The following is a 27,760-nucleotide window of genomic DNA, read 5'->3' as shown; positions in this document are numbered from 1 at the left end:
ATTATTTATTGACACACACATACATTCTTTTATAAAAAAGGGGGATGTCATAATATACACCAGTTTATCATGGTGCAGACACACACACTGATGGACACACAGCAAGACCAATCAACACACACAACACCGCAGCCAATCACCAGTTCGAGCACACTCACTATAAAGACAGGACAGGCATAGGTCTTTAGTTTAATCTAACATCGTGTTAACCCACAACGAAAGTATGTTCAACAGTTTCTAACTTAATAAAATAGTGTTGCACTATTTTAAGTGTTGGTGGCCTGTATGTGTTCCACGGATCCAGAGCACCCAACACATCATTCGGGTTCCCCGCTTACATACATAGTGACAGGGGTCCTCCTTTATGAGCGACGAACTGCGTCAATTCCTGCTCAGCAAGGGCATTGCCTTGAGCAAGACGACCAGTTACAAACCCCGCTGTAATTGACAGGTAGAGAGAGAGAACGGAACGGTCTGGAAGACTGTCCTACTGGCCCTACAGTCCAGGAATCTTCTAGTCGCCCGCTGACAGGAAGTCCTCCCGGATGCCCTCCACTTCATCCGGTCACTGCTGTGTACCACAACCAACCAAACACCTCACTAACGTCTCCTTGTCTTCTCCAGGAAGTCCTCCTCTGGGACCTCGCTCCCGACCTGGCAGGCAGCTCCCGAACCCATCCTGCTCCGAAAACACGTGCGGGCGCACAAGTCGGACCCGTTGGTCGAGAAGGTCCATCTTCTCCACGCTAACCCCCAGTACGCCTATGTGGCGTACCCCGACGGGCGACAAGATACAGTCTCCCTATGAGAACTGGCACCCGCCGGAGCCCCACACAGACCCCAGCCCCCAGTCCCACCCTCCCTCCCACCAGTGCACCTTACAGGAGGATCGGTCCTTCCACCGGGCCCGTCTAGGCCCCCCCACCCACCGACGCACCCCGCAGACGCTCCCTTCCCAGGTCAACCGTTTTCCCCACCAGCGTCTAGGGATGTCGAAGCTGCCACAGGGATCGAGGCCACGCTCCCGGAGTCACAGACGCCTGAGCCTCCACTGGAGTCACCACCGAAGCTTCGACGATCACAGAGGATGACCAGGACTCCCGATCGACTGATTGCTTCATTTTAAAGTGTATACTTAATTATGAATCATAAATTGTAAATAGTAAATGGAATTGTAAATAGTTACAAAACGCTGTACGGAGATATTACGGTACCTCCATAACTATAATTTCTACCACCTTACCATGCTGCAATGTCAGGCCACCACCACCGTTGGACTATTTTTTAACAGGGGGTGAATGTGGTAGTCTCTGTCGAGGTATTACGGTACCTGGTAACGCTGGAACACCATTGGTAGATATTGTGCGTTTCCCATTGGTCAAACTGTATGGTAACTCTGCCCTGCTAGGCGGGGTATAAGAGTCTGTGCCGCCCCAGCAGCCTTCATTCTGTACCTGAGCTGCTGGGGGAAACATCTAGCTTATTAAAGCCTTCAGTTGGACTACAACCTCGCTTTAGTGGTCATTGATCGTGCATCACCATATTAATACTGTGGCTACCAGGGCAAGTTAAAGGGTAGAAACCCTACGGCGAGTAACTCAGCTTCTGACCCCCAAAGCCTGTCCATCATCTAGAAGACACAAGCTAGGAGTGTAAAAGAATGCTCTCCACTTGCCTGGATGAGTGCAGCTTCAACAACACTCGAGAAGCTCAAAACCATCCAGGACAAAGCAGCCCACTTGATTGACTCCCCCTTCCACAAACATTCAAACTCTCCACCACCAATGAACAGTGGTAGCAGTGTGTACCATCTACAAAATACACTGCAGTAACTCGCCAAGGTTCCTTCGACTGCACCATCCAAACACACGACCACTACCATCTAAAACAGCACATACCTGGGAGATCCACCACCCTTGGAACAGATCGCTGTTCCTTCATTGGTACTGGGTCAATATGCTGGATATCCCTCCCTAACAGCTGTACCCGACTGTAACTACACCACAAGGACTGCAATGGTTCTTGAAGTCAACTCACCACCACCTTCTGAAGGGAAACTAAGGATGAGCAATAAATACTGGCCTAACCAGCGATGCCCACTTCCCGTAAATGAATAAAAAATAGCCTCATTCTTTGAAACACACTCTCTCCTGAAGTCTCACTGTTTTAATCTCTCTCCTGAAGTATCTCTGTTTGAATCTCTCTGCCGAACATTAGAATCCTCACCACCTTCGAGAAATGGGCACCGGAGTGGCCATTATAGGGGTGGCCCAGGATAGAGTGGGCACCAATACCAAGGTCAGCACACGCCGCAGAGGTGATAATCCACCTGGCCCCACCCAGATGGACTGTTACACGTGAGTTATTATTGCCATACAGACTGACCTATCCCTCCCACCGACCGTATGTCCAATTTCCCCCGCAGGTCCACCAGCGCCGGCCCATCCGTGGTTATCCCCCACCTTGCCCCCCATGAGAGCCCCTCGGAGGAGACCCCCTCGGATGCCACCATCAACACGGCACAGCTGTCATCCCCACCTCCACCAGCACATAGACACACACCTCGGTGAGCAATGTTAGTGGACAAGCATCTGGGGCACATTCTGGTGAGTACCACACAGTTGCTGATGCACATCATGTGGAGGCAGTAACGTCCAGGCGAGACAGCAGTCCGGAGTTCTGATGGATCCCAGTTCCCAACTGCGTCCCAGTCAGATTCCGAGACTCTGGATCAGTCTGTCCTGGGGCTGATAGAGACGCTGGGATATTCAGAGGGAAATGTCAGCGACACTCCAGTAGGTCCATAGCCAATTGGAGGAGTCCCAGAGGCTACGGGTGCAGGAGATGTTGCCGGCAATGGATGACACCGAGGCCAACATGGTGACGGCCGTAGTGGAGAGACCGGTGCACAATGCCAGCAACTTTGTTAGCAGCGGCATGGCTTAAGTGGTGATTACTGGCTTCTCGCCATGCTATGGAGGGATCCCATAGGGGAGTAGGCCAGTTGCAACACAAACGTTTTGGCACCCGGCGCGGATCTCAATTTTCGACTCTCCCACTATTCAACGGCCTCGTTGCGCTCTCACAAGACCTCAACGAGGCCACTGAATCACGCCCGTGGTTTCTGATCCTCATTAGAAGATCTACGCCAAGATGTTGGTGAGTTAACATCTATCTGTTAGCCAGTGAGCCAATCTGGAGTTACAAATCTCTGCTCTCATTCTAAACATTCATTTTTATTTTTTGATTTTGTTATTTATAGCACATTTGGCCCATTGTGGCTGCCTCGGCTCTCAAAAGGGCGACAAAACTGGCCCCTCTCCGTAGTCCTCTAAATTAATCACTGTAACCAGCTCTCTTTGAAACCTCTTATGGAATCAGCCACCATGACTCTTCCAGGCACCGCATTCCAAACTCTCTCTCATAACTCAACACAATTCATCACTACTTTCCAGTGTCATTCAGAGGTTCATGCAATTCAACTTACCGATGAGTAAGTTTGCATAGGATACTGTTGTGGAGTACTGTTTTTCCAGAAACTTATTGAGGTATGTGGAGATACCAGCCAGCACAGACGAAAAGCTACATTGAGCCAGCACGATAATGATGAACAAAGGATTCAACAGCAACCTAATAATCATTTTGGGGAACACTGTAAGAGCAGAAAATACAAAAATCAAAGATAACACATCGGCAGAAATGCAATATGTAAATTAAATAGACCATCAAATACACAAAACAAAATGGACCCGGGATTGCAGAAAACTCAACATAGAATGTTCAAACCAGAGCACAAGAGTACACCAGCCAGAGCAGGGTGTCCACCAGCCAGAGCAGGATGTCCACTGGCCAGATCAGGGTGTCCACCAGCCAGAGCAGGGTGTCCACCAACCAGAGCAGGATGTCCACTGGCCAGATCAGGGTGTCCACCAGCCAGAGCAGGATGTCCACCAACCAGAGCAGCGTGTCCACCAGCCAGAGCAGGATGTCCACCAGCCAGAGCAGCGTGTCCACCAGCCAGAGCAGGATGTCCACCAGCCAGAGCAGCGTGTCCACCAGCCAGAGCAGCGTGTCCACCAGCCAGAGCAGGATGCCCACCAGCCAGAGCAGCGTGTCCACCAGCCAGAGCAGCGTGTCCACCAGCCAGAGCAGCGTGTCCACCAGCCAGAGCAGGATGTCCACCAGCCAGAGCAGCGTGTCCACCAACCAGTGCAGGGGGCGGGATTAATTGATCCTGAGGCTAAATGTTGATGCCGCTCCAACTGCTGATCCTGGCGTGAACTGGGCACCGCGGGGTCTGCGCATGCGCAGTGGGGCCGGTGCCAGCACGCATATGCGCGGTGTTTTCCTTCGCTGCGCCGGTCCCAACGCAACATGGCGCAGGGCTACAGGGGCCGGCGCGGAAGAAAGGAGGCCCCCATCAGAGAGGCCGGCCCGCCAATCGGTAGGCTCCGATTGCGGGCCAGGCCACATCGGAGGCCCCCCCTGGGGTTGAACCCCCCCCCCCCCCCACCGGCCGCCGTGACCCTTCCACGCCGAGTTCCCGCCGGCTGAGGGCAGGTGTGAACGGCGGCGCTCGGGGTTTTTTGACATGGCCGTTCGGCCGAGAATCGCCGGGGGGCCCCGTAGAATGGCCCCCAGACGGCGCGGTACTGACCGCGCCGGCACCAATGATGCCGAATCGCGTCCCGGTGTCGGGGCGGTGTGGCGCGATTCGCGCTGGTCGCAGAGAATCTCCAGCCCCGCCCCGGTGCTGAACGAATCCCGCCCTCGGTGTCCACCAACCACCGCAGGGTGTACATGCCAACCAGAGCAGGGTGCACACACAAACCAGAGCAGGGTGCACACACAAACCAGAGCAGGGTGTACATCAACCAGAGCAGGGTGTACACACCAACCAGAGCAGGGTGTACATCAACCAGAGCAGGGTGTACACACCAACAAGAGCAGAGAATGTTCAAATCAGAGCAGAGAGTATAGTTGGCAAATGCAGTATAATTTGTGGAAATGTGAAGGTGTTAATTTTGGAAGGGAGAACAACAGAACAGAGCATTATATAAACAGGGAAAAAGTGCAGAAAATTGCAAGACAAAGGGACTTTGGGGGACATGTTCACGAAATACAGACAGCGAGTACACAGATGCAGCAGGTAATCAATAAGGCAGCACGGTAGCATTGTGGATAGCAGCACTGCTTCACAGCTCCAGGGTTCCAGGTTTGATTCCGGCTTGGGTCACTGTCTGTGCGGAGTCTGCACATCCTCCCCGTGTGTGCGTGGGTTTCCTCCGGGTGCTCCGGTTTCCTCCCACAGTCCAAAGATGTGCAGGTTAGGTGGATTGGCCATGCTAAATTGCCCTTAGTGTCCAAAATTGCCCTTCGTGTTGGGTGGGGTTACTGGGTTATTGGGATAGGGTGGAGGTGTTGACCTTGGGTAGGGTGCTCTTTCCAAGAGCTGGTGTAGACTCGATGGTCTAAATGGCTCCTTCTGCATTGTAAATTCCATGATCTATGATTAAGGCTAATGGAATGTTAGCCAGGATTCCAAGGGGATTGGTGTATAACTGTCCGGAAGTCTTGCTGCAACTGCAAAAGGGACTGGTGAGGCCACGGGAAGGATATCCGTGAATCGGCACGATGGCCCGAACCCAGCGCCAAAAACGGCGTGAATCACTCCAGCGCCGGGCCCCCTGAAATGTCGCGAATTCTCCCGCTGGGATTGGGCTAGTAGCGGTGTGATGCCATTTGCGACCCGTCACCAGTCACGGAAGTGCGCACCGTCAGTGACGGCACGTGGCGTCACTGCACAAAAGACGCCCCCCCCAGAGACCCGGCAAAATGGCCGCGAAGTGAGACCCCCCTCTGCCTGCCCCCCTTTTCCCCTTCCTCCATCCCCCTTCCCCAATATCCCCCTTTCCCCATATCCCCAACCCCTTTTCACCCTTCCCCCACATCCCCCTTCCTCATATGACCCTTCCCCCATATGACCCTTCCCCCATATTCCCCCTTCCCCACATCCACCCTTCCCCTTCCCCCATATCCCTCCATATCCCCCTTCCCCATATCCCCCTTCCCCCAGATTCCCCCATATCCCCCCTTCCCCATATCCCCTTCTCCCATATCACCCTTCCCCCATATCCCCCCTTTCCCATATCCCCCCATATCCACCCTTCCCCTGCCCCCATATCCCTCCATATCCCCCCTTCCCCCATATGCCCCTTCCCCATATCCCCCTTCCCCCATATGCCCATTCCCCCATGTCCCCTTTTCCTCCATATCGGCCCATATCCCTCCTTCCCCCATAACCCCCTTCCCCATATCCCCCGTTCCCCCATATCCCATTCTCCATATCCCCCTTCCCCAATATCCCCCCATATCCCACCTTCTCCCATATCCCCCCCTTCCCCCATATCCCCCTCTCCTACCCCCATTCCCCCATATCCCCCCTTCCCCAATAACCCCCTTCCCCTATCCCCCCTTCCACCATATCCCCCCTTCCCTATATGGAATCCTCCGCACCTTCAGGGGCTAGGCCGGCGGCGCAGTGGTTTGTGCCGGCCGGTGCGGAAGGGGCTCTGCTGGCCGGCGCGAGTTGGCACCTGCGCGGGAGCGCCAGCGTGTGCTGGCATCATCCCAGCGCATGCGCAGGGGGATTGATCTCCGCGTTGGCCATCGCTGACTGTTACAGCGACTGATGCGGAGGAATAGAGTGCCCCCATGGCACAGGCCCGCCCACGGATCGGTGAGATCTGATCATGGGCCAGTTATCACGGGGGCACCCCCCCGGAGCCAGATCCCCCCGCACCCCCCGAGGACCCGAGAGGCCGTCCGCGGAGCTAGGTCCCGCTGGTAAGTACCTGTCGTAACATACGCCCAAGGGTCCCGCCGAAAACGGGCAGCCACTCGTCCCATCGCGGGCCAGAGAATCGCCGGGGTGGCCACTGCCAACTGCCCCCGATTCCCGCCCCCGCCAAATCCCCAGTGCCGGAGAATTCGGCAGCCGGCGAGGGCGGGATTCACGCCGCCCCCCCCCCCCCCCACCCCCCCCCCCCCCCCCCCGGCGATTCTCGAAACCGGAGAATCCCGCCCCTAATACACAAACCACTCTGGCTCCCCACTCTGCAACTGGATCCTCGATTTTCTGACCAACGGACCACAATCAGTAAGAATGAACAACAACACCGCCTCCACAATAGTCCTCAACACCGGCGCCCCGCAAGGCTGCGTACTTCGCCCCCTACTCTACTCCCTGTACACACACGACTGCGTGGCAAAACTTGGTCCCAGCTCCATCTGCAAGTTTGCTGATGATACGACCATAGTGGGCCGGATCTCGAATAACGACGAGTCAGAATATAGGCGGGAGATAGAGAACCTAGTGGAGTGGTGTAGCGACAACAATCTCTCCCTCAATGCCAGCAAAACTAAAGAGCTGGTAATTGACTTCAGGAAGCAAAGTACTGTGCACACCCCTGTCAGCATCAACGGGGCCGAGGTGGAGATGGTTAGTAGTTTCAAATTCCTCGGGGTGCACATCTCCAAAAATCTGTCCTGGTCGACCCACGTCGACGCTACCACCAAGAAAGCACAACAGCGCCTATACTTCCTCAGGAAACTAAAGAAATTCGGCATGTCCACATTAACCCTTACCAACTTTTACAGATGCACCATAGAAAGCATCCTATCAGGCTGCATCACAGCCTGGTATGGCAACTGCTCGGCCCAGGACCGCAAGAAACTTTAGAGAGTCGTGAACACCGCCCAGTCCATCACACGAACCTGCCTCCCATCCATTGACTCCATCTACACCTCCCGCTGCCTGGGGAAAGCGGGCAGCATAATCAAAGACCCCTCCCACCCGGCTTACTCACTCTTCCAACTTCTTCCATCGGGCAGGAGATACAGAAGTCTGAGAACACGCACAAACAGACTCAAAAACAGCTTCTTCCCCACTGTAACCAGACTCCTAAATGACCCTCTTATGGACTGACCTCATTAACACTACACCCTGTATGCTTCATCCGATGCCAGTGCTTATGTAGTTGCATTGTATATGTTGTGTTGCCCTATTATGTATTTTCTTTTATTCCCTTTTCTTCTCATGTATTTAATGATCTGTTGAGCTGCTCGCAGAAAAATACTTTTCACTGTACCTCGGTACACGTGACAATAAACAAATCCAATCCAATCCAACCAGAGCACAGAATGCACAACCAGAGCAGAGAATTCACAAACCAGAGCAGAGTGCACAAACCAGAGCAGAGTGCACAAACCAGAGCACAGAGTGCACAAACCAGAGCACAGACGACATAATGCAGAACAGAGACTACAATAACGAGAGCAAAAAGTACACAACAGGAGAAGAGGTTACACAAACCGGTGCAGCAAATACACAACCCAATGCTGAAAATACACAACCCAATGCTGAAAATACATTACCCAGAGCAGAATCTACACAGCCCAGAGCAGAATCTACACAACCCAGAGCAGAATCCACACAATTCAGTGCTGAAAATACACAACCCAGAGCAGAATCTACACAACCCAGAGCAGAGAGTGCACCAACCGGAGCAGAAAGTACAACAACCGGAGCAGAGAGTACACCAACCGGAGCAGAAAGTACAACAACCGGAGCAGAGAGTACACCAACCGGAGCAGAAAGTACAACAACCGGAGCAGAGAGTACACCAACCGGAGCAGAGAGTACACCAACCGGAGCAGAGAGTACACCAACCGGAGCAGAGAGTACACCAACCGGAGCAGAGAGTACACCAACCGGAGCAGAGAGTACACCAACCGGAGCAGAGAGTACACCAACCGGAGCAGAGAGTACACCAACCGGGGCTGAGAGTACACCAACCGGAGCAGAGAGTACACCAACCGGATCAGTGGGTACACCAACCGGATCAGAGGGTACACCAACCGGGGAAGAGAGTACACCAACCAGAGCAGAGTATACATAATCCACAGCACAAGAGCAAAGGGCATACAAACCATAGCACGGAGTACGCAAACCGAAAGCCATTATACAAAGCAGAGCAGAAAATACACAATCCCGGACAGAAAATTCAGAAACAAGAGATCAATGTACACAAACCAGAGCATCAAAATACCGTGCAGAGCAGAGAGAGCGCCGTGCAGAGCAGAGAGAGTGCCGTACAGAGCAAAGAGCACGCCATGCAGAGCAGAGAGAGCGCCATGCAGAGCAAAGAGAGCGCATGCAGAGCAGAGATAGCGCCATGCACAGCAGAGAGAGCGCCGTGCAGAGCAGAGAGAGCGCCGTGCAGAGCAGAGAGAGCGCCGTGCAGAGCAGACAGAGCGCCGTGCAGAGCAGAGAGAGCACCGTGCAGAGCAGAGAGAGCGCCGTGCAGAGCAGAGAGAGTGCGTGCAGAGCAGAGATAGCGCCATGCACAGCAGAGAGAGCGCCGTGCAGAGCAGAGAGAGCGCCGTGCAGAGCAGACAGAGCGCCGTGCAGAGCAGAGAGAGTGCCGTGCAGAGCAGAGAGAGCGCGTGCAGAACAGAGAGAGCACCGTGCAGAGCTGAGAGAGCGCGTGCAGAGCAGAGAGAGCGCGTGCAGAGCAGAGATAGCGCCATGCACAGCAGAGAGAGCGCCGTGCAGAGCAGAGAGAGCGCCGTGCAGAGCAGGCAGAGCGCCATGCAGAGCAGAGAGAGTGCCGTGCAGAGCAGAGAGAGCACGTGCAGAACAGAGAGAGCGCCGTGCAGAGCAGAGAGAGCGCCGTACAGAGCAAAGAGCACGCCATGCAGAGCAGAGAGAGCGCCGTGCAGAGCTGAGAGAGCGCGTGCAGAGCAGAGATAGCGCCATGCACAGCAGAGAGAGCGCCGTGCAGAACAGAGAGAGCACCGTGCAGAGCAGAGAACGCCGTGCAGAGCAGAGAGAGTGCCATGCAGAGCAGAGAGAGCACGTGCAGAGCAGAGAGAGCACCGTGCAGAGCAGAGAGAGCACGTGCAGAGCAGAGAGAGCGCCGTGCAGAGCAGAGGGAGCGCTGTCCAGAGCAGAGAGAGCGCCGTGCAGAGCAGAGAGAGCACCATGCAGAGCAGAGAGAGCGCCGTGCAGAGCAGAGGGAGCGCCGTGCAGAGCAGAGAGGGCGCCGTGCAGAGCAGAGAGCGCCGTGCAGAGCAGAGGGAGCGCCGTGCAGAGCAGAGGGAGCGCCGTGCAGAGCAGAGAGAGCGTTGTGCAGAGCAGAGAGAGCGTTGTGCAGAGCAGAGTGCACCATCCAGAGCAGAGAGAGCGCTGTCCAGAGCAGAGAGTGCACGGTCCAGAGCAGAGAGAGTTCTCTCCAGAGCAGAGAGCGTGCTGTCCAGAGCAGAGCGTTCTGTGCAGAGCAGAGGGAGCACTGTCCAGATCAGAGAGTGCGCCGTCCAGAGCAGAGCACGTCGTCCAGAGCAGAGAGCATGCCGTCCAGAGCAGGGAGCGAGTCACCCAGAGCAGTTAGCGCATCATCCGAGCAGGGAGCATGTCATCCAGAACGGAGCGAGCGCCTGCCAGAGCAGAGACCATGCTATCCAGAGCAGAGAGTATGCCATCCAGTGCAGAGAGTACAACCAGAGCAGAGATTACACCAACCAGAGCAGCGAGTAAACTAACCAGAGCAGAGAGTAAACCAAATCATAGAATCTTTGCATCCCTACAGTGCAGAAGGAGGCCATTATGCCCATCGAGTCTGCACTGGCCCTTTGAAGACTCTGCCCACTCCCCTCCCCTATCCTGGTAACCGCACACAACGTGCAGATCTTTCAACACTACGGACAATTTGGCATGGCCAATCCACCAAACCTGCGCATCTTTGGACTGTGTGAGGAAATCGAAACACCCTGAGGAAAGCGATGCAGACACGGGGAGAATGTGTAAACTCCCACGGTTCGAATTTAACCCGAGATCCTGGTGCTGTGAAGCAGCAGTGCTAACCACTTTGCCATTTTGCAGCAGAGCACAGCGATACCACCGAGAGCAACTCCAACCACAGCAGAGCGCACACCAGCCAGAGCAGAGAGTACACCAGCCAGAGCAGAAAGTACACCAGTCAGAGCAGGAAATACACTAACCAGAGCTGAGAGTTACACCAACCAGAGCAGAGTATACACAATCCACAGCAGATAATACGCAAACCAGAGCAAAGAGCAAACAAACCATAGCACAGAGTACGCAATCCAGATAAACAATAAACAAACCAGTGCAGAAAATACACAAATCTGAGCACAAAATACACAACTCAAAACATAAATTACACAAACCAGAACAGAGAATTATAAATTATAAATTACGCAAACCAGAGAACAAAATACTCAAAGCAGAGCAATGAACAGATAAACCAGAGCAGATATTACACAAATCAGAGTTAAAAATAATCAAACCAGTACAGAATGCACGAAACAGAGCAGAAAATAAACATCCCAGTGCAGCAAATGCACGAAACAGAGCCAGAAAATACACAAATCAGAGCAGAGTACACAAATCAGAGCAGATAATACAATAACTAGAACAACAAATATAATAATAATATTAATAATTTTTATTGTCACAAGTATGTTTACATTGCAATGAAGTTACTGTTAAAAACCCTTAGTCCCCACATTCTGGCGCCTGTTCTGGTACACAGAGGGAGAATTCAGAATGTCCAATTCACCTAACAAGCAAGTCTTTTGGGACTTGTGGGAGGAAACCGGAGGAGCCGGTTGAAACCCTCGCAGACATAGGAAGAATGTACAGATTCCGCACAGACAGTGACCCAAGCCGGAAGTCGAACCTGGGACCCTGGCGCTGTGAGCAACAGTGCTACCCACTGTGATACCGTGCTGAGTGTGTACAGACCAGAGCTGAGGACAAATATAAAAGAGCAGAAAATATACTAGGCAGGGAATACACAAACTGGAGCAGATAATACAAACCGAAACAGAAAACACAAAAACCAGTGCAAAGAATACACAAACCAGAGCACAAAATTCACAACCCAAAACATAATATACACAAACCAGAAATGAGAGGACACAAACCAGAGAACAAAATATCAAGGCAGAGCATTGAATAGATAAACTAGAGCAGAAAATACACGAAACAGAGCAGAAAATATACAAACCAGAGCAGAAAATACACAATCCAGTACAGGAAATGCACAGAACGGAGCAGAAAATAAACAACCCAGTACAGGAAATGCATGAAACAGCAGAAAATACACAAACCAGAGTAGAGTACACAAACCAGGGGCGGAACTAGCTTTGCGCAGGTCAAAGAGACACAGCCTGAGTGAGACACATCCAGAGTGGGAATTTGGTGCAGTAAGGTAATCAGGAAAGCAGGGAGAGAACCAAAGAGCATCTGAGACAGGAATAGTGCCAGAGGACTGGAGGATAGCAAATGTGGTCCCTTTGTTCAAAAAGGGGAGCAGAGACAACCCCGGCAACTATAGACCGGTGAGCCTCACGTCTGTAGTGGGTAAAGTCTTGGAGGGCATTATAAGAGACAAGATTTATAATCATCTAGATAGGAATAATATGATCAGGGATAGTCAGCATGGCTTTGTGAAGGGTAGGTCATGCCTCACAAACCTTATCGAGTTCTTTGAGAAGGTGACTGAACAGGTAGACGAGGGTAGAGCAGTTGATGTGGTGTATATGGATTTCAGCAAAGCGTTTGATAAGGTTCCCCACGGTAGGCTATTGCAGAAAATACGGAGGCTGGGGATTGAGGGTGATTTAGAGATGTGGATCAGAAATTGGCTAGCTGAAAGAAGACAGAGGGTGGTGGTTGATGGGAAATGTTCAGAATGGAGTTCTGTCACAAGTGGAGTACCACAAGGATCTGTTCTGGGGCCGTTGCTGTTTGTCATTTTTATCAATGACCTAGAGGAAGGCGCAGAAGGGTGGGTGAGTAAATTTGCAGACGATACTAAAGTCGGTGGTGTTGTCGATAGTGAGGAAGGAAGTAGCAGGTTACAGAGGGATATAGATAAGCTGCAGTGCTGGGCTGAGAGGTGGCAAATGGAGTTTAATGTAGAGAAGTGTGAGGTGATTCACTTTGGAAGGAAAAACAGGAATGTGGAATATGTGGCTAATGGAAAAGTTCTTGAAAGTGTGGATGAGCAGAGGGATCTAGGTGTCCATGTACATAGATCCCTGAAAGTTGCCACCCAGGTTGATAGGGTGGTGAAGAAGGCCTATGGAGTGTTGGCCTTTATTGGTAGAGGGATTGAGTTCCGGAGTCAGGAGGTCATGTTGCAGCTGTACAGAACTCTGGTACGGCCGCATTTGGAGTATTGCGTACAGTTCTGGTCACTGCATTATAGGAAGGACGTGGAGGCTTTGGAACGGGTGCAGAGGAGATTTACCAGGATGTTGCCTGGTATGGAGGGAAAATCTTATGAGGAAAGGCTGATGGACTTGAGGTTGTTTTCGTTAGAGAGAAGAAGGTTAAGAGGAGACTTAATAGAGGCATACAAAATGATCAGAGGGTTAGATAGGGTGGACAGTGAGAGCCTTCTCCCGCGGATGGAAATGGCTAGCACGAGGGGACATAGCCTTAAACTGAGGGGTAATAGATATAGGACAGAGGTCAGGGGTAGGTTCTTTACGCAAAGAGTAGTGAGGCCGTGGAATGCCCTACCTGCTACAGTAGTGAACTCGCCAACATTAAGGGCATTTAAAAGTTTATTGGATAAACATATGGATGATAATGGTATAGTGTAGGTTAGATGGCTTTTGTTTCGGTGCAACATCGTGGGCCGAAGGGCCTGTACTGCGCTGTATTGTTCTATGTTCTATGTTCTATGAGACCCTCGGAAGGTAAGTAAGTGATTTTTACTCATTTTTACTTTTATTACCTTTTCAAATTGTGTGTGTGTGGGGGGGGGGGGGGGGGGGGGGACTGAAGTGACATCACAGAAAAGCTGTGACCTGATTGGCTGGTTGGGAATCTACACTAAATTAAAAAAATTAAGCATTGGTAAACTAATTAAACATAATTACTTGATTATAATTTAGAGGGGTATCTAAGCCAGAGATCGGAGAGTACTGTATTTAGCTTTCACATTTATAGTAGAAATCTAGTGCTAGGAAACATACAGTTAACAGTAACTTTAAAAAAAAACGTTTAACTTTAATTTACTAATTAATTGGCGCAATGTCAATTAGAGGGGTGCAGTGCTCGGACTGTGAGATGTGGCAGGTCCGGGAGGCTTCCAGCATCCCGGATGGCTTCATCTTCAGAAAATGCACCCAACTGGAGCTCCTCACAGACCGCATGGTTCGGTTGGAGCAGCAGTTGGATGCATTTAGGAGCATGCAGGTAGAGGAATGCGTCATAGATAGCAGTTATATAAATGTGGTCACACCCAAGGTGCAGGCAGAGAAATGGGTGACCACCAGAAAGGGCAGGCAGTCAGTGCAGGAATCCCCTGTGGTTGTCCCCCTCTTGAACAGGTATCCCCCTTTGGATACTGTTGAGGGGGGGGGGGATAGCCTATCAGGGAAAAACAGCAGCAGCCAGAGCAGTGGCACCACGACTGGCTCTGATGTTCAGAAAGGAGGGTCAAAGCGCAGAAGAGCAATAGTCAAAGTGAACTCTATCGTCAGGCACACAGATAGGCGCTTCTGTGGAAGTGAAAGAGACTCCAGGATGGTATGTTGCCTCCCTAGTGCCATGGTCCAGGATGTCTCTGAACGGATAGAGGGCATCCTGAAGGGGGAGGGCAAACAGGCAGAGGTCGTTGTACATATTGGTACTAACGACATAGGCAGGAAGGGGCATGAGATCCTGCAGCAGGAGTTCAGGGAGCTAGGCAGAAAGTTAAAAGACAGGACCTCTAGGGTTGTAATCTCGGGATTACTCCCTGTGCCAAGTGCCAGTGAGGCTAGAAATAGGAAGATAGAGCAGCTAAACACGTGGCTAAACAGCTGGTGTAGGAGGGAGAGTTTCCGTTATCCGGACCACTGGGAGCTCTTCCGGGGCAGGTGTGACCTATATAAGAAGGACGGGTTGCATCTAAACTGGAGAGGCATAAATATCCTGGCCGCGAGGTTTGCTAGTGTCACACGGGAGGGTTTAAACTAGTATGGCAGGGGGTGGGTACGGGAGCAATAGGTCAGAAGGTGAGAGCATTGAGGGAGAACTAGGGAATAGGCCCAGTATGGCTCTGAGGCAGAGCAGACAGGGAGCAGTTGCTGAACACAGCGGGTCTGGTGGCCTGAAGTGCATATGTTTTAATGCAAGAAGTATTACGGGTAAGGCAGATGAACTTAGAGCTTGGATTAGTACTTGGAACTATGATGTTGTTGCCATTCCATAGACCTGGTTGAGGGAAGGACAGGATTGGCAGCTAAACGTTACAGGATTTAGATGTTTCAGGTGGGATAGAGGGGGATGTAAAAAGGATGGCGGAGTTGTGCTACTGGTTCGGGAGAATATCACAGCTGTACTACGGGAGGACACCTCAGAGGGCTTTATGGGTAGAGATCAGGAATAAGAAGGGTACAGTCACAATGTTGGGGTTTACTACAGGCCTCCCAACAGCCAGCGGGGGATAGAGGAGCAGATAGGTAGACAGATTTTGGAAAAGAGTAAAAACAATAGGGTTGTGGTGATGGGAGACTTCAACTTCCCCAATATTGACTGGGACTCACTTAGTGCAAGGGGCTCAGATGGGGCAGAGTTTGTAAGGAGCATCCAGGAGGGCTTCTTAAAACAATATGTAGACAGTCCAACTAGGGAAGGGGCTGTACTGGACCTGGTATTGGGGTATGAGCCCGGCCAGGTGGTAGAAGTTTCAGTAGGGGAGCATTTCGGGAACAGTGACCACAATTAGGAGAGAAGAAGGTTAAGGGGAGACTTAATAGAGGCATACAAAATGATCAGGGGGTTGGATAGGGTGGACAGTGAGAGCCTTCTCCCGCGGATGGATATGGCTGGCACGAGGGGACATAACTTTAAACTGAGGGGTAATAGATATAGGACAGAGGTCAGAGGTAGGTTCTTTACGCAAAGAGTAGTGAGGCCGTGGAATGCCCTACCTGCTACAGTAGTGAACATTGAGGGCATTTAAAAGTTTATTGGATAAACATATGGATGATAATGGCATAGTGTAGGTTAGATGGCTTTTGTTTCGGTGCAACATCGTGGGCCGAAGGGCCTGTACTGCGCTGTATTGTTCTATGTTCTATGTTCTAATTCAGTAAGTTTTAAAGTGCTGGTGGACAAGGATAAGAGTGGTCCTAGTGTGAATGTGCTAAATTGGGGGAAGGCTAATTATAACTATATTAGGCGGTAACTGAAGAACCTAGATTGGGGGCGGATGTTTGAGGGTAAATCCACATCTGACATGTGGATTTCAAGTGTCAGTTGAAAGGAATTCAGGACTTCCACGTTCCTGTGAGGAAGAAGGATAAATACGACAATTTTCAGGAACCTTGGATAATGAGAGATATTGTAGGCCCCGTGTTTGGAATATAAGGAAAGTAGGAAGGAACTTAAGCAAGGAGTCAGGAGGGCTAGAAGGGGTCACGAAAAGTCATTGGCTTTTTACACTTACATAAAAAGCAAGAGGGTAGCCAGGGAAAGGGTTGGCCCACTGAAGGATAGGCAAGGGAATCTATGTGTGGAGCCAGAGGAAATGGGTGAGGTACAAAATGAATACTTTGCATCAGTATTCACCAAAGAGAAGGAATTGGTGGATGTTGAGCCTGGAGAAGGGTGTGTAGATAGCCTGGGTCACATTGAGATCCAAAAAGACGAGGTGCTGGGCGTCTTGAAAAATAGTAAGGTAGATAAGTCCCCAGGGCCAGATGGGATCTACCTCAGAATACAGAAGGAGGCTAGAGAGGAAATTGTTGCGGCCTTGACAGAAATCTTTGGATCCTCACTGTCTTCAGGTGATGTCCCAGAGGACTGGAGAATAGCCAATGTTGTTCCTCTGTTTAAGAAGGGTAGCAAGGATAATCCAGGGAACTACAGGCCGGTGAGCCTTCCGTCAGTGGTAGGGAAATTACTGGAGAGAATTCTTCGAGACAGGATCTACTCCCATTTGGAAGCAAATGGACGTATTAGTGAGAGGCAGCATGGTTTTGTGAAGGGGAGGTCATGTCTCACTAACTTGATAGACATGATGTGGAGAAGCCAATCTCTGCAAGACGTGCCAGATCATCGACCTGGATACCACCATTACACGTGAGAACACCACCCACCAGGTACGCGGTACATACTCGTGCAACTCGGCCAACGTAGTCTACCTCATACGCTGCAGGAAAGGATGTCCCGAAGCGTGGTACATTGGCGAGACCATGCAGACGCTGCGACAACGAATGAACGGACATCGCGCGACAATCAACAGGCAGGAATGTTCCCTTCCAGTCGGGGAACAGTTCAGCAGTCAAGGGCATTCAGCCTCTGATCTCCGGGTAAGCGTTCTCCAAGGCGGCCTTCAGGACGCGCAACAACGCAGAATCGGCGAGCAGAAGCTTATAGCCAAGTTCCGCACACATGAGTGCGGCCTCAACCGGGACCTGGGATTCATGTCGCATTACATTCATCCCCCACCATCTGGCCTGCGAAATCCTACCAACTGTCCTGGCTTGACACAAGTCACACCTCTTTAACCTGGGGTTACCCCATCTCTGGATCTGTAAAGATTTAATCACCTGCTAATGCTCGCATTCCAAGCATTGTTTGGCATCTTTGAATCTGTCTGTATATATGTTTCTGGAACATACCTCTTCATTCACCTGAGGAAGGAGCAGCGCTCCGAAAGCTAGTGACATCGAAACAAACCTGTTGGACTTTAACCTGGTGTTGTAAGACTTCTTACTAACTTGATAGAGTTTTTCAAAGATGATTGATGCAAGTAGGGCAGTGGATGTTGTCGATATGGACTTCAGTAAGGCCTTTGACAAGGTCCCTCATGGTAGACTAGTACAAAAGGTGAAGTCACACGGGATCAGGGGTGAGCTGGCAAGGTGGATACAGAACTGGCTAGGTCATAGAATGCAGAGAGTAGCAATGGAAGGATGCTTTTCTAATTGGAGGGCTGTGACCAGTGGTGTTCCACAGGGATCAGTGCTGGGACCTTTGCTGTTTCTAGTATATATAAATGATTTGGAGGAAAATGTAACTGGTCTGATTAGTAAGTTTGCAGACGACACAAATGTTGGTGGAATTGCGGTTAGCGATGAGGACTGTCAGAGGATACAGCCGGATTTAGATTGTTTGGAGATTTGGGCGGAGAGATGGCAGATGGAGTTTAATCTGGACAAATGTGAGGTAATGCATTTTGGAAGGTCTAATGCAGGTAGGGAATATACAGTGAATGGTAGAACCCTCAAGAGTATTGAAAGTCAGAGAGATCTAGGTGTACAGGTCCACAGGTCACTGAAAGGGGCAACACAGGTGGAGAAGGTAGTCAAGAAGGCATACGGCATGCTTGCCTTCATTGGCTGGGGCATTGAGTATAAGAATTGGCAAGTCATGTTGCAGCTGTACAGAACCTTAGTTAGGCCACACTTGGAGTATAGTGTTCAATTCTGATCGCCACACTACCAGAAGGATGTGGAGGCTTTAGAGAGGGTGACATTTACCAGAATGTTGCCTGGTATGGCGAGCATTAGCTATGAGGAGCGGTTGAATAAACTCGGTTTGTTCTCACTGGAACAACGGAGATTGAGGGGAGATCTGATAGAGGTCTACAAAATTATGAGGGGCATAGACAGAGTGGATAGTCAGAGACTTTTTCCCAGGGTGGAGGGGTCAATTACTAGGGGGCATAGGTTTAAGGTGCGAGGGGTAAGGTTTGGAGTCGATGTACGAGGCGAGTTTTTTACACAGAGGGTAGTGGGTGCCTGGAACTCGCTGCCGGAGGAGGTGGTGGAAGCAGGGACGATTGTGACATTTAAGGGGCATCATGACAAATACATGAATAGGATGGGAATAGAGGGATACGGACCCAGGAAGTGTAGAAGATTGTAGTTTTGTTGGGCAGCATGGTCGGCACGGGCTTGGAGGGCCGAAGGGCCTGTTCCTGTGCTGTACTTTTCTTTGTTCTTTGTTCTTTGATTCTCCGACCCCCTGCCGGGTCGGAGAATCGCCGTCGGCGGACACCCCCCCGGCGATTCTCTGGCCCGCGATGGGCTGAATTCCCGCTGCTGTCATGACAGTCCTGCCGGTGTGAATCAAACCACCTCCCTCCCCGGCAGGACTGGCGACGCGGGCGGTCTCCGGGGTCCTGGGCCCGGGGGGTGCCCCCATGGTGGCCTGGCCCGTGATTGGGGCCCACCGATCCGCGGGCAGTGCTTGTGCCGTGGGGGCACTCTTTTCCTTCCGCCTCGGCCATTGTCTCCGCCCACCTGCGCATGCGCGGGGATGACGTAAGGAGCCCCCGACGCTCCCGCGCATGCGCGGCCTTCCGCCGACGGTGAGGTCCCTTCGGCCCCGGCTGGCGTGGCGCCAAAGACCTTTCCCGCCAGCCGGCGGCGCGCCATCCACTCCGTCCCCTCAAGGTGAGGGCTTGGCCCCTAAAGTTGCGGAGAAATTCCGCACCTTTGGGGCGGCCCGACCCTATAGTGTTTCCCGCCACTCCATCCCGCCGGGACCCCCCGCCCCCCCGGGAGAATCCAGGCCCAGAGCTGAGAAAACGCAACGCAGACCAGAGAATATACAAACCACAGCAGAAAGTACACACCCAAAGAGATTATAAAAAGCAGCACAAAAATTCACAAACCAGAGCAGGATCTGCACAAACCAGAGCAGGATCTGCACAAGCCAGGGCAGAGAATACACAAACCAGAGCCAATAGTCATAAACCAAAGCACGGAGTACACAAACTTCAACAGGGAACACACAAATCAAAGAATATACAAATCAGAGCTAAGAATAAATAAACATATGGATGATAATGGCATAGTGTAGGTTAGATGGCTTTTCTTTCGGTGCAACATCGTGGGCTGAAGGGCCTGTACTGCGCTGTATTGTTCTATGTTCTATGTTCTAAACAAGAACAGTAAATACACCGCCAGAGCATAGAATCCAGAAACCAGTGCAGAATTTACACAAAGAGCAGCGAACACGCAAACCAGAGCAGAGAGCACACAGGCCACAGCAGATAGCACACAGACCAGAGTAGAGAGCACACAGACCAGAGCAGAGAGCACTTAAACCAGAGCAGAGAGCACACAGACCAGAGCAGAGAGCACACAGACCAGAGCAGAGAGCACACAGACCAGAGCAGGAAAGGGACAGATCAGAGCAGGAAAAGGACAAATCCGAGCAGGTAAAGGACAGATCAGAGCAGGAAATATATAGAGTAGAGCAAGAAATATACAAACCAGAGCAGGAAATACACAAACCAGAGCAGGAAATACGCCAACCAGAGCAGGAAATACACAAAACAGAGAAGAAAATACATAAAACCGAGCAGAAAATACATAAAACAGAGCTGGGAGCACGCAACCAGATCAGAGAGCATACAAACCAGAGCATAACATACAGAAAATACACAAACCAGGGCAGAACATACACAACCAGGGCAGAAAATACACACACCAGCACAGAAAATACACACAGCAGAGCAAAGCATATTCAAATGAGGGCAGGGAATATTCAAATCAGAGCAGGGAATACTCAAATCAGAGTAGAAAATACTCAAAGCAGAGCAGAGAATACTCAAATCAGAGCAGAGACTGCACAAATTATAGCAAGAAATACAGAAATCAGGGGCGGGATTCTCCAGAATCCCTGCAATGGCCTGACGCCAGAGTAAAAAGCGGCGCGAACCACTCCGGCATCGGGCCAACCGGAAGTTGCAGAATCAGGGCTAGGCCAATGCCAGAGGAGTTGGCGCTGCACCAACCAGCGGCCATGGTCCAGTGCATGCGCAGAACCAGCGGTGTGGGACCATGTCCAATTCACGCCGGCGGGACTGGCCAGTAACCGACGGCCGCTCGGTCCATCAGGGCCTGGAGAATTGCCGGGGGGGCCGCTGCCAACGGCCCCCGACTGGGAGGGCGTGAAGCCCGCCCCCGCCCAAAAACTGGCGCTGGAGAATACGGCAGCCGGCGTCAGAGCGGATGGGCGGGATTATCGCCACCCCCCGGGATTCTCCGACGTGGCAGGTGGTCGGAGAATCCCGCCCCAGCTGTTGGTTTGATAGACAAGGAACATGGGGCGGGATTCTCCAACCCCCCGCCGGGTGGAAGAATCGCCGGGGGTCGGCGTGAATCCCGCCCCCGCCGTCCTCCTAATTCTCCCGCCCCCCAAAAACTGGCTCGGCGTGAATCGAGCCGCCCGCCTCGGAGAATGGCGGGGTCTGGTGCGACTCAATGGGCGCCGGGGCTGCCCAAAATCTCCAGCCCGCGAAGGGCCGCAGTCCCGCCCGTCTGTTGCTGGTCTCGCTGGCGTAAATTAGAGTAGGTCCCTTACCGGCGAGACCTGGCGGCAAGTGCGGGCTCCGGGGTTCTTGGGGGATCGTGGGGGTATCTGGCCCCGGAAGGTGGCCCCACGGTAGCCTGGCCCGTGGTCAGGGCCCACCGGGACGCGGGCGGGCCTGTGCCATGGGGCACTCTATTGTTCCGCACCTGAGTCTGTGGTCCTCCGCCATTCCCGGTGCAGAAGCGAATCCCTCTGTGCATGCGCGGGGATGACAGTCTGTGCATGCGCGAGCAAACCACTCCGGACTGGGCCTAGCCCCTGAAGGTGCAGAGGATTCCGCATCTTTGGGGCGGCCCGACGCCAGATTGGTTCACGCCACTCGTCCCTCCGGAACCCCTCGCCCCTCCGAGTAGGGGTGAATCCGGCCCACGATCATGGAAGTATCACAGATTTGTTGAAGACTTACTCTTGATGAACTCTCTGATTGTCATTTCTTCCATCTTTTGTTCTTCCATCTCACTCAGCACATCAGATTCACTGCCTGACTTCTACAAAACAAAGTGATGATAGTTGCAGATTAAACATCCAAAGAGCAGAACAGATGACACAAGACCAAAGGTTAGCCATTATTTTATCAAGACAATCTTGGATTGCAGCAATCAAGTTTTCTGGTTGTCTTTTCAAATTACAAATAGCTCGCTTTGATGAGAGTGGTTTCGGAAGAAAGTAAGGCCCCTGTGGTAGTCTGTGTAGAGGTATTACCAGTACCTGGTAATGCTGGAACACCATTGGTAGATATTGTATGTTTCCCATTGGTCAAGCTGTCTGGTAGCTCCGCCCTGCAAGGCGGGGTATAACAGCCCGTGCCACCCCAGCAGCCTTCTTTCTGTACCTGAGCTGCTGGGGGAAACATCTAGCTTATAAAAGCCTTCAGTTGGACTACAACCTCGCTTTCGTGGTCATTGATTGTGCATCAATTTAATAAGCTAGATTTACAAGGATGGAGCTCCGAATCAAGCCGGAGTGTCTGCAACTCAGCCCCCCACGCGGCAAACTCAGCGGCAACCTTCAAGCACTGGCTGACGTGTTTTAACGGATATCTCGGAACGGGCGAAAACACACCTACGGGAGAACAGAAATAGCAAGTCCTGCACTCGATGGTGAGCCCAGAAATTTACACCGTCATCAAGGATGCGGATGACTTCGATGCAGCAATGGAGATGCTAAAAGGACTCAGGAGAGGTTACGATAGTCCCCATCTCACAAAATATGACAGTGTATGGAAAGGCTCAGTAAACCAAGGTCCACCACACTAAGAAAACAAAAAGGGACGGTCAATAGAGAATTAAAGGTGCTATATTTGAATGCGTGCAGTGTACGGAACAGGGTAGATGAGCTTGTGGCCCAGATTGTGACTGGCAGGTATGATGTGGTAGGCATCACAGAGATGTGGTTGCAGGGGGTTCAGGGCTGGCATTTAAACATCCAGGGATTCACAACCTATCAAAAAGACAGAGAGGTGGGCAGAGGGGGCGGGGTTGCCTTGTTAATTAGGAATGAAATTAAATCAATAGCACTAAACGACATAGGGTCAGATGATGTGGAGTCTGTGTGGGTAGAGTTGAGGAACCACAAAGGCAAAAAAACCATAATGGGAGTTATGTACAGGCCTCCTAACAGTCACAAGATGCACCACGAAATAGAAAGTGCATGTCAGAAAGGCAAAGTCACAGTGATCATGGGGGACTTCAATATGCAGGTGGACTGGGTAAATAATACTGCCAGTGGACCCAAAGAAAGGGAATTCATTGAATGTTTTGGGTGGATATGGTACTGGAGAAGGGGGTAGCGCAGAGGCCAGGGTGGAAATTAGTTGTGGGACTTTTGGGGGACCAAGGGTTCTGTGACAAAATTGAAAAGGTAATTGAGGAATATGTAGGTTTCAACTGTACGGGTGAGGTGTCGAAGGCCGTTGTCTGGGAGGCACGAAAGGCGGTGGTGAGAGGTGAGGTGATCTCGTTTAAGGCCAGGGTGGATAAAGAGGAGAGGTTGGGGCGGCAGAGGGTAATAGATGACTTGTTGGAGGTAGATAGGAGTTATGCAAAAGATGGGGACCCAGCGAAGTTGCAAAAGAGGAAAGAACTACAGTTGGCTTTGACCGACTATCTACCAGGAAGGCAGTGCACCAACTTAGGCGAGCAAGGGGTGCAGTTTACGAGCATGGAGATAAGGTCAGCTATGTTAGCAGGTCAGCTCCGGAGGGAGGCAGCAGTAGGGGAAATTGTTCAGGTGAGGGACAGGGCAGGGAAGTTGGTGGCGGCTCCGGATCAGATTAACAAGGTCATTGAGGAATTTTATGAGAGGTTGTACAGGTCAGAGCCACCTGGAGGAGATTGGGAGATGCAGGAATTTCTAGATGGGTTGGAATACCCGAGGTTAGGGGAGGGGGACAGGGCTACATTAGAAGGAGCGATAGTGGAGCAGGAGATAAAAGATGCGATTGGGAGGATGCAGTCGGGGAAGGTGGCAGGGCCGGATGGGTTTCCGTTTGAATATTATAAAAAATTCAAGAGCAATCTGGCACCCCTGATGGTGGTTTGAAGAGGCGCTAGGGAAGGGGCAGTTACCACAAACTTTGGGGCAGGCATCGATTTCCCTGTTACAAAAAAAAGATAAGGACCCGATGGAGCGTGGGCCGTATAGGCCCATATCACTTTTGAATGTGGACGCAAAAGTATTGGTGAAGGTACTGGCAGGTAGGCTGGAGGAGTGTCTCCCGAAAGTGATAGGTGAAGATCAGACGGGGTTCGTGAGAGGGAGGCAGCTCTTTTCAAACGTTAGACGGGTATTGAAAGTGGTTATGGCACCGGAGGGGGGAAGGCAACAGAGGTGGCTGTGGCAATGGACGCTGAGAAGACGTTTGACTGGGTAGAATTGGGGTACTTGATGGCAGTTCTGGAGCGGTTTGGGATTGGACCAAGGTTTATGAACTGGGTAAAGCTACTGTATAAGGAGCCGAGGGCGAGTGTCCGCACAAACAACATCAGCTCGAGATACTTTTCTCTCCACCGTGGGACTAGGCAGAGATGTCCTTTGTCCCGCCTGCTGTTTGCACTCATGATTGAGCCGTTGGCCATCGCATTAAGAGGTTCGGGGGTATGGAAAGGAATAGTGCAGGGGGGTTAGAGCATAGGGTGTCCTGATATGCCGATGACTTACTGTTATTCATATCGGAACCAAGTGTGTCGATAGGGGGAATATTGGAGCTGTCTCGGGTGTTTGGGTCTTTCTCGGGGTACAAACTAAATCTAGACGAGTGAGTATTTTGTGGTGTCTCGGCCGGGGATGGGGGCAGGGGTGGGGGGGGGCTGCCATTCTGTAGGGCAGGAACTCACTTTAGGTACCTGGGGGTGCAGGTTGCCGGGAGTGGGGGGGGGGGGCCCATAGGTACAACATTTCTAGTTTGGTGGGGAGAGTGAAAGCTGATCTAACAAGGTGGGATGGTCTCCCTCTGTCACTGGCGGGTCGGGTACAGGCGGTTAAAATGAACGTGTTGCCGCGATTTCTGTTTATTTTCCAATGCCTGCCGATTTTCCTGCCAAAGGCTTTTTTCAGAGAGATTGAGGGAATGATTACCTCGTTCATATGGGGAGGGAAGGTGGCCAGAGTTAGAAAGGTGCTGCTATAGAGGGGAAGGCAGGCAGGGGGTTTGCGTCTTCCGAACCTGATGTATTATTACTGGGCGGCGAATGTGGAGAAGGTGCGGAGCTGGGTCAGAGGGGTTGATTCCCAGTGGGTCAGAATGGAGAGGGTTTGTGCAGGGGGTCGGGATTGAAAGCACTCGCAACAGTGCCGCTCCCGATGGCCCCGGGGAAATACTCAGGGAGTCCGGTAATAATAGCTTCATTGAGAATTTGGAAGCAGTTTCGGCAACACTTCGGGTTGTGGGAAGGATCAAGGGAAATGCCAATTCGGGGGAACCACAGATTTGAGCCAGGGAAGTGGGATGGAAACTTTTGGAAATAGGAGGGGAAGGGGATTAAGACACTAAAAGATTTGTTTCTTCGGGGTCGTTTTACAGGATTGAAGGAGCTGGAAGCGAAGTATGGGCTGGAGCAGGGGGAAATGTTTAGGTACATGCAGGTTCGAGATTTTGCCAGAAAGGAGATACAGAGCTTCCCGGTGGAGCTCGCTTCCACATTGCTGGAGGAGGTGCTGACGACAGGGGGACTGGAGAAGGGAGTAGTGTCGGTAGTTTACGGAGCTATTTTGGAAGAGGAGAAGGCACCACTGGAAGGGATCAAAGCAAAGTGGGAGGAAGAGTTGGGAGAGGTTATAGAGGAGGGGGTCTGGTGTGAGGTGCTCCGGAGAGTGAATGCCTCCACCTCGTGCGTGAGGTTGGGGCTGATACAGCTGAAGTTGGTATACAGAGCACACCTCACGAGGGCGAGGATGAGCCGATACTTTGAAGGAGTAGAAGATGTGTGTGAACGTTGCGGGTGGGGGCCCCACTAATCACGTTCATATGTTTTGGTCCTGTTCAAAGCTAGAAGATTACTGGAGGGAGGTTTTTAGGGTAATTTCTAAAGTGGTGTACGTGAAACTGGACCCAGGCACTCGGGAGGCCATATTCGGGATGTCGGACCAGCCAGGGTTAGAAACAGGTGCGGAGGCAGATGTTGTAGCCTTTACCTCGTTGATCGCCCGAAGGCGGATCCTGATAGGTTGGAGAGCAACCTCTCCACCTTGTGCCCTGGCGTGGCAGGGCGACCTGTTGGAATTCTTGACTATTGAGAAGGTTAAGTTTGAACTGAGAGGAAGGATGGAGGGGTTCTACAATTAGTGCATTATTCATTTTGCACTTTCAAGAACTGGATAACATTGAACGCTCCATTAGTTGGGGCGGGTGGGTGGGAGGGTTGGGTGGAGGGGGGGCTGTGCGTGTTAATGGTGACTATGGGCGATTCCTGATTCCTTTTTGTCATTTCTTTATGTGAACATGTGGGCTAATTTTGGGGTTTGGTGGGAGGATGGGATCATTGTTATTGATTTGGGGATTGACATATTTGTTACTGTTTATTGTTTATTGTTGGTGGGTGTAAATTTGGGAGAAAATGTGAAAAAGGAGAATAAAAATATTTTTTTTAAAAAATGAACTCCATCATAAGACAGCAAACATAATTTCAGATTATGAAGTGTACAGCTTGCAATAATGAAAGCAGGGATATGAAACATTTGCAACATCTACGGCCTAACTCGAAGAGAATGAAACAATTCAATGAAGGTCACAGAAGTTAACATGGATAAAATGAATCTGCCATTGTTTAAAATATGAAAAAGTATAGCAGTCAGCAAAAAAAACCAGTAGAAACCAGAGCTGATTAAAAGTGTAAATCACATTCCAATACACAACAAACACCCAAAGATGCAATATATTCACAGCTATATTTCACATTGATGATTGACAACTAACCATCCAATCAAATACATTTGAGACTCGTTCAAGCCAATCAGCACATTACAAGGGTGGGGGTAGATGGAGTCAGACGGATAACATTTTCCTTAAAGATAAAGATCCGAGCAGCCATTTTCATTCTGGAATCACTATGTACTATTTTGCCTAACTGTCTACTATCTTTATTTCGGATTTTCATATTTCTATTCTAACTCTTAAGTCCACGCAAGCTGTTTGCTTCGAGCAAGAAACCATTACTGTATTTTGAAAATTCAATTTGTTTGTAAACCACTAAGTTAATTATATCTCTTAAAAGCCTTCTGCAAGGGCTTTCTGAGAATATTTGATGTATAACCACAAGAAGATCTCAAACTCCCAATTATAGTCAATAGACACAATAAAATATTTCATTTCACACCCGAGACATGTAGTTTAAATTTCTACTGAGTTAAAAGTGTATACGAGACTACACCTAAACCGCATGGTAGATTTCAACAGTTTCTGAGGAGGTTATCTGAATCTCGATGAAGAAGACTCAAACTCGTTCAGTAGTAACAAAAGGTTTATTCAGTAATTATAACAATAATTGCCTGAGTTCTTTACTTTAACATTGATACTAGTGATAAGGTCAACAAGATCTAACTACAGTATCTATGCTTAACTACACTAACTATCTGAGCTAATCTGATACTCCTGTCCTGGTCACAGTACATCCAAGAGAGTGAGAGAGGCACAATGCGGTTGCGTCTATATTGGTCCGGCTCTATAGTGATCATCTGGTGCTACTGATTACACATTAACCCCTTATGTACATGCGCATAGAGATCACCACATCCCCCCTTTTTTTCTTGTGTTACATATTTTCTTATGTTGTAAAGAAAATTGAACAAACATAATGGATGCAGTTTGCAAATGCATTACATAAAATCAATGAGTTAATCAGTCAA

The 27,760-nt window shown here is 50.8% G+C and overlaps 1 protein-coding gene across 6 annotated transcripts in view; it reads right to left on the bottom strand.

Annotated features, from left to right (window-relative positions):
* The window catches only part of LOC140390084 (solute carrier organic anion transporter family member 2A1-like), a 578,748-nt gene that overhangs the window by 155,275 nt on the left and 395,713 nt on the right, over positions 1-27,760 (bottom strand). For all 6 annotated transcript variants that reach the window (XR_011934552.1, XR_011934553.1, XM_072474981.1 and 3 more), the window contains 2 exons: positions 21,825-21,906; positions 3,488-3,652 (listed from right to left, as the gene is read on the bottom strand). Coding sequence is in view for 4 of the 6 variants with exons in the window: in XM_072474981.1 (XP_072331082.1) it covers positions 3,488-3,652; positions 21,825-21,906 (247 nt within the window). In the remaining 2 variants the exon portion in view is untranslated. The remainder of the gene's footprint in view (positions 1-3,487; positions 3,653-21,824; positions 21,907-27,760) is intronic.

This window comes from Scyliorhinus torazame, chromosome 14 (genome assembly GCF_047496885.1).
Source record: "Scyliorhinus torazame isolate Kashiwa2021f chromosome 14, sScyTor2.1, whole genome shotgun sequence".
Classification (NCBI taxonomy): domain Eukaryota; kingdom Metazoa; phylum Chordata; class Chondrichthyes; order Carcharhiniformes; family Scyliorhinidae; genus Scyliorhinus; species Scyliorhinus torazame.
The sequence above is the reverse complement of the archived record's forward strand: the minus strand, read 5'-3'. Positions and strand labels throughout refer to the sequence as shown.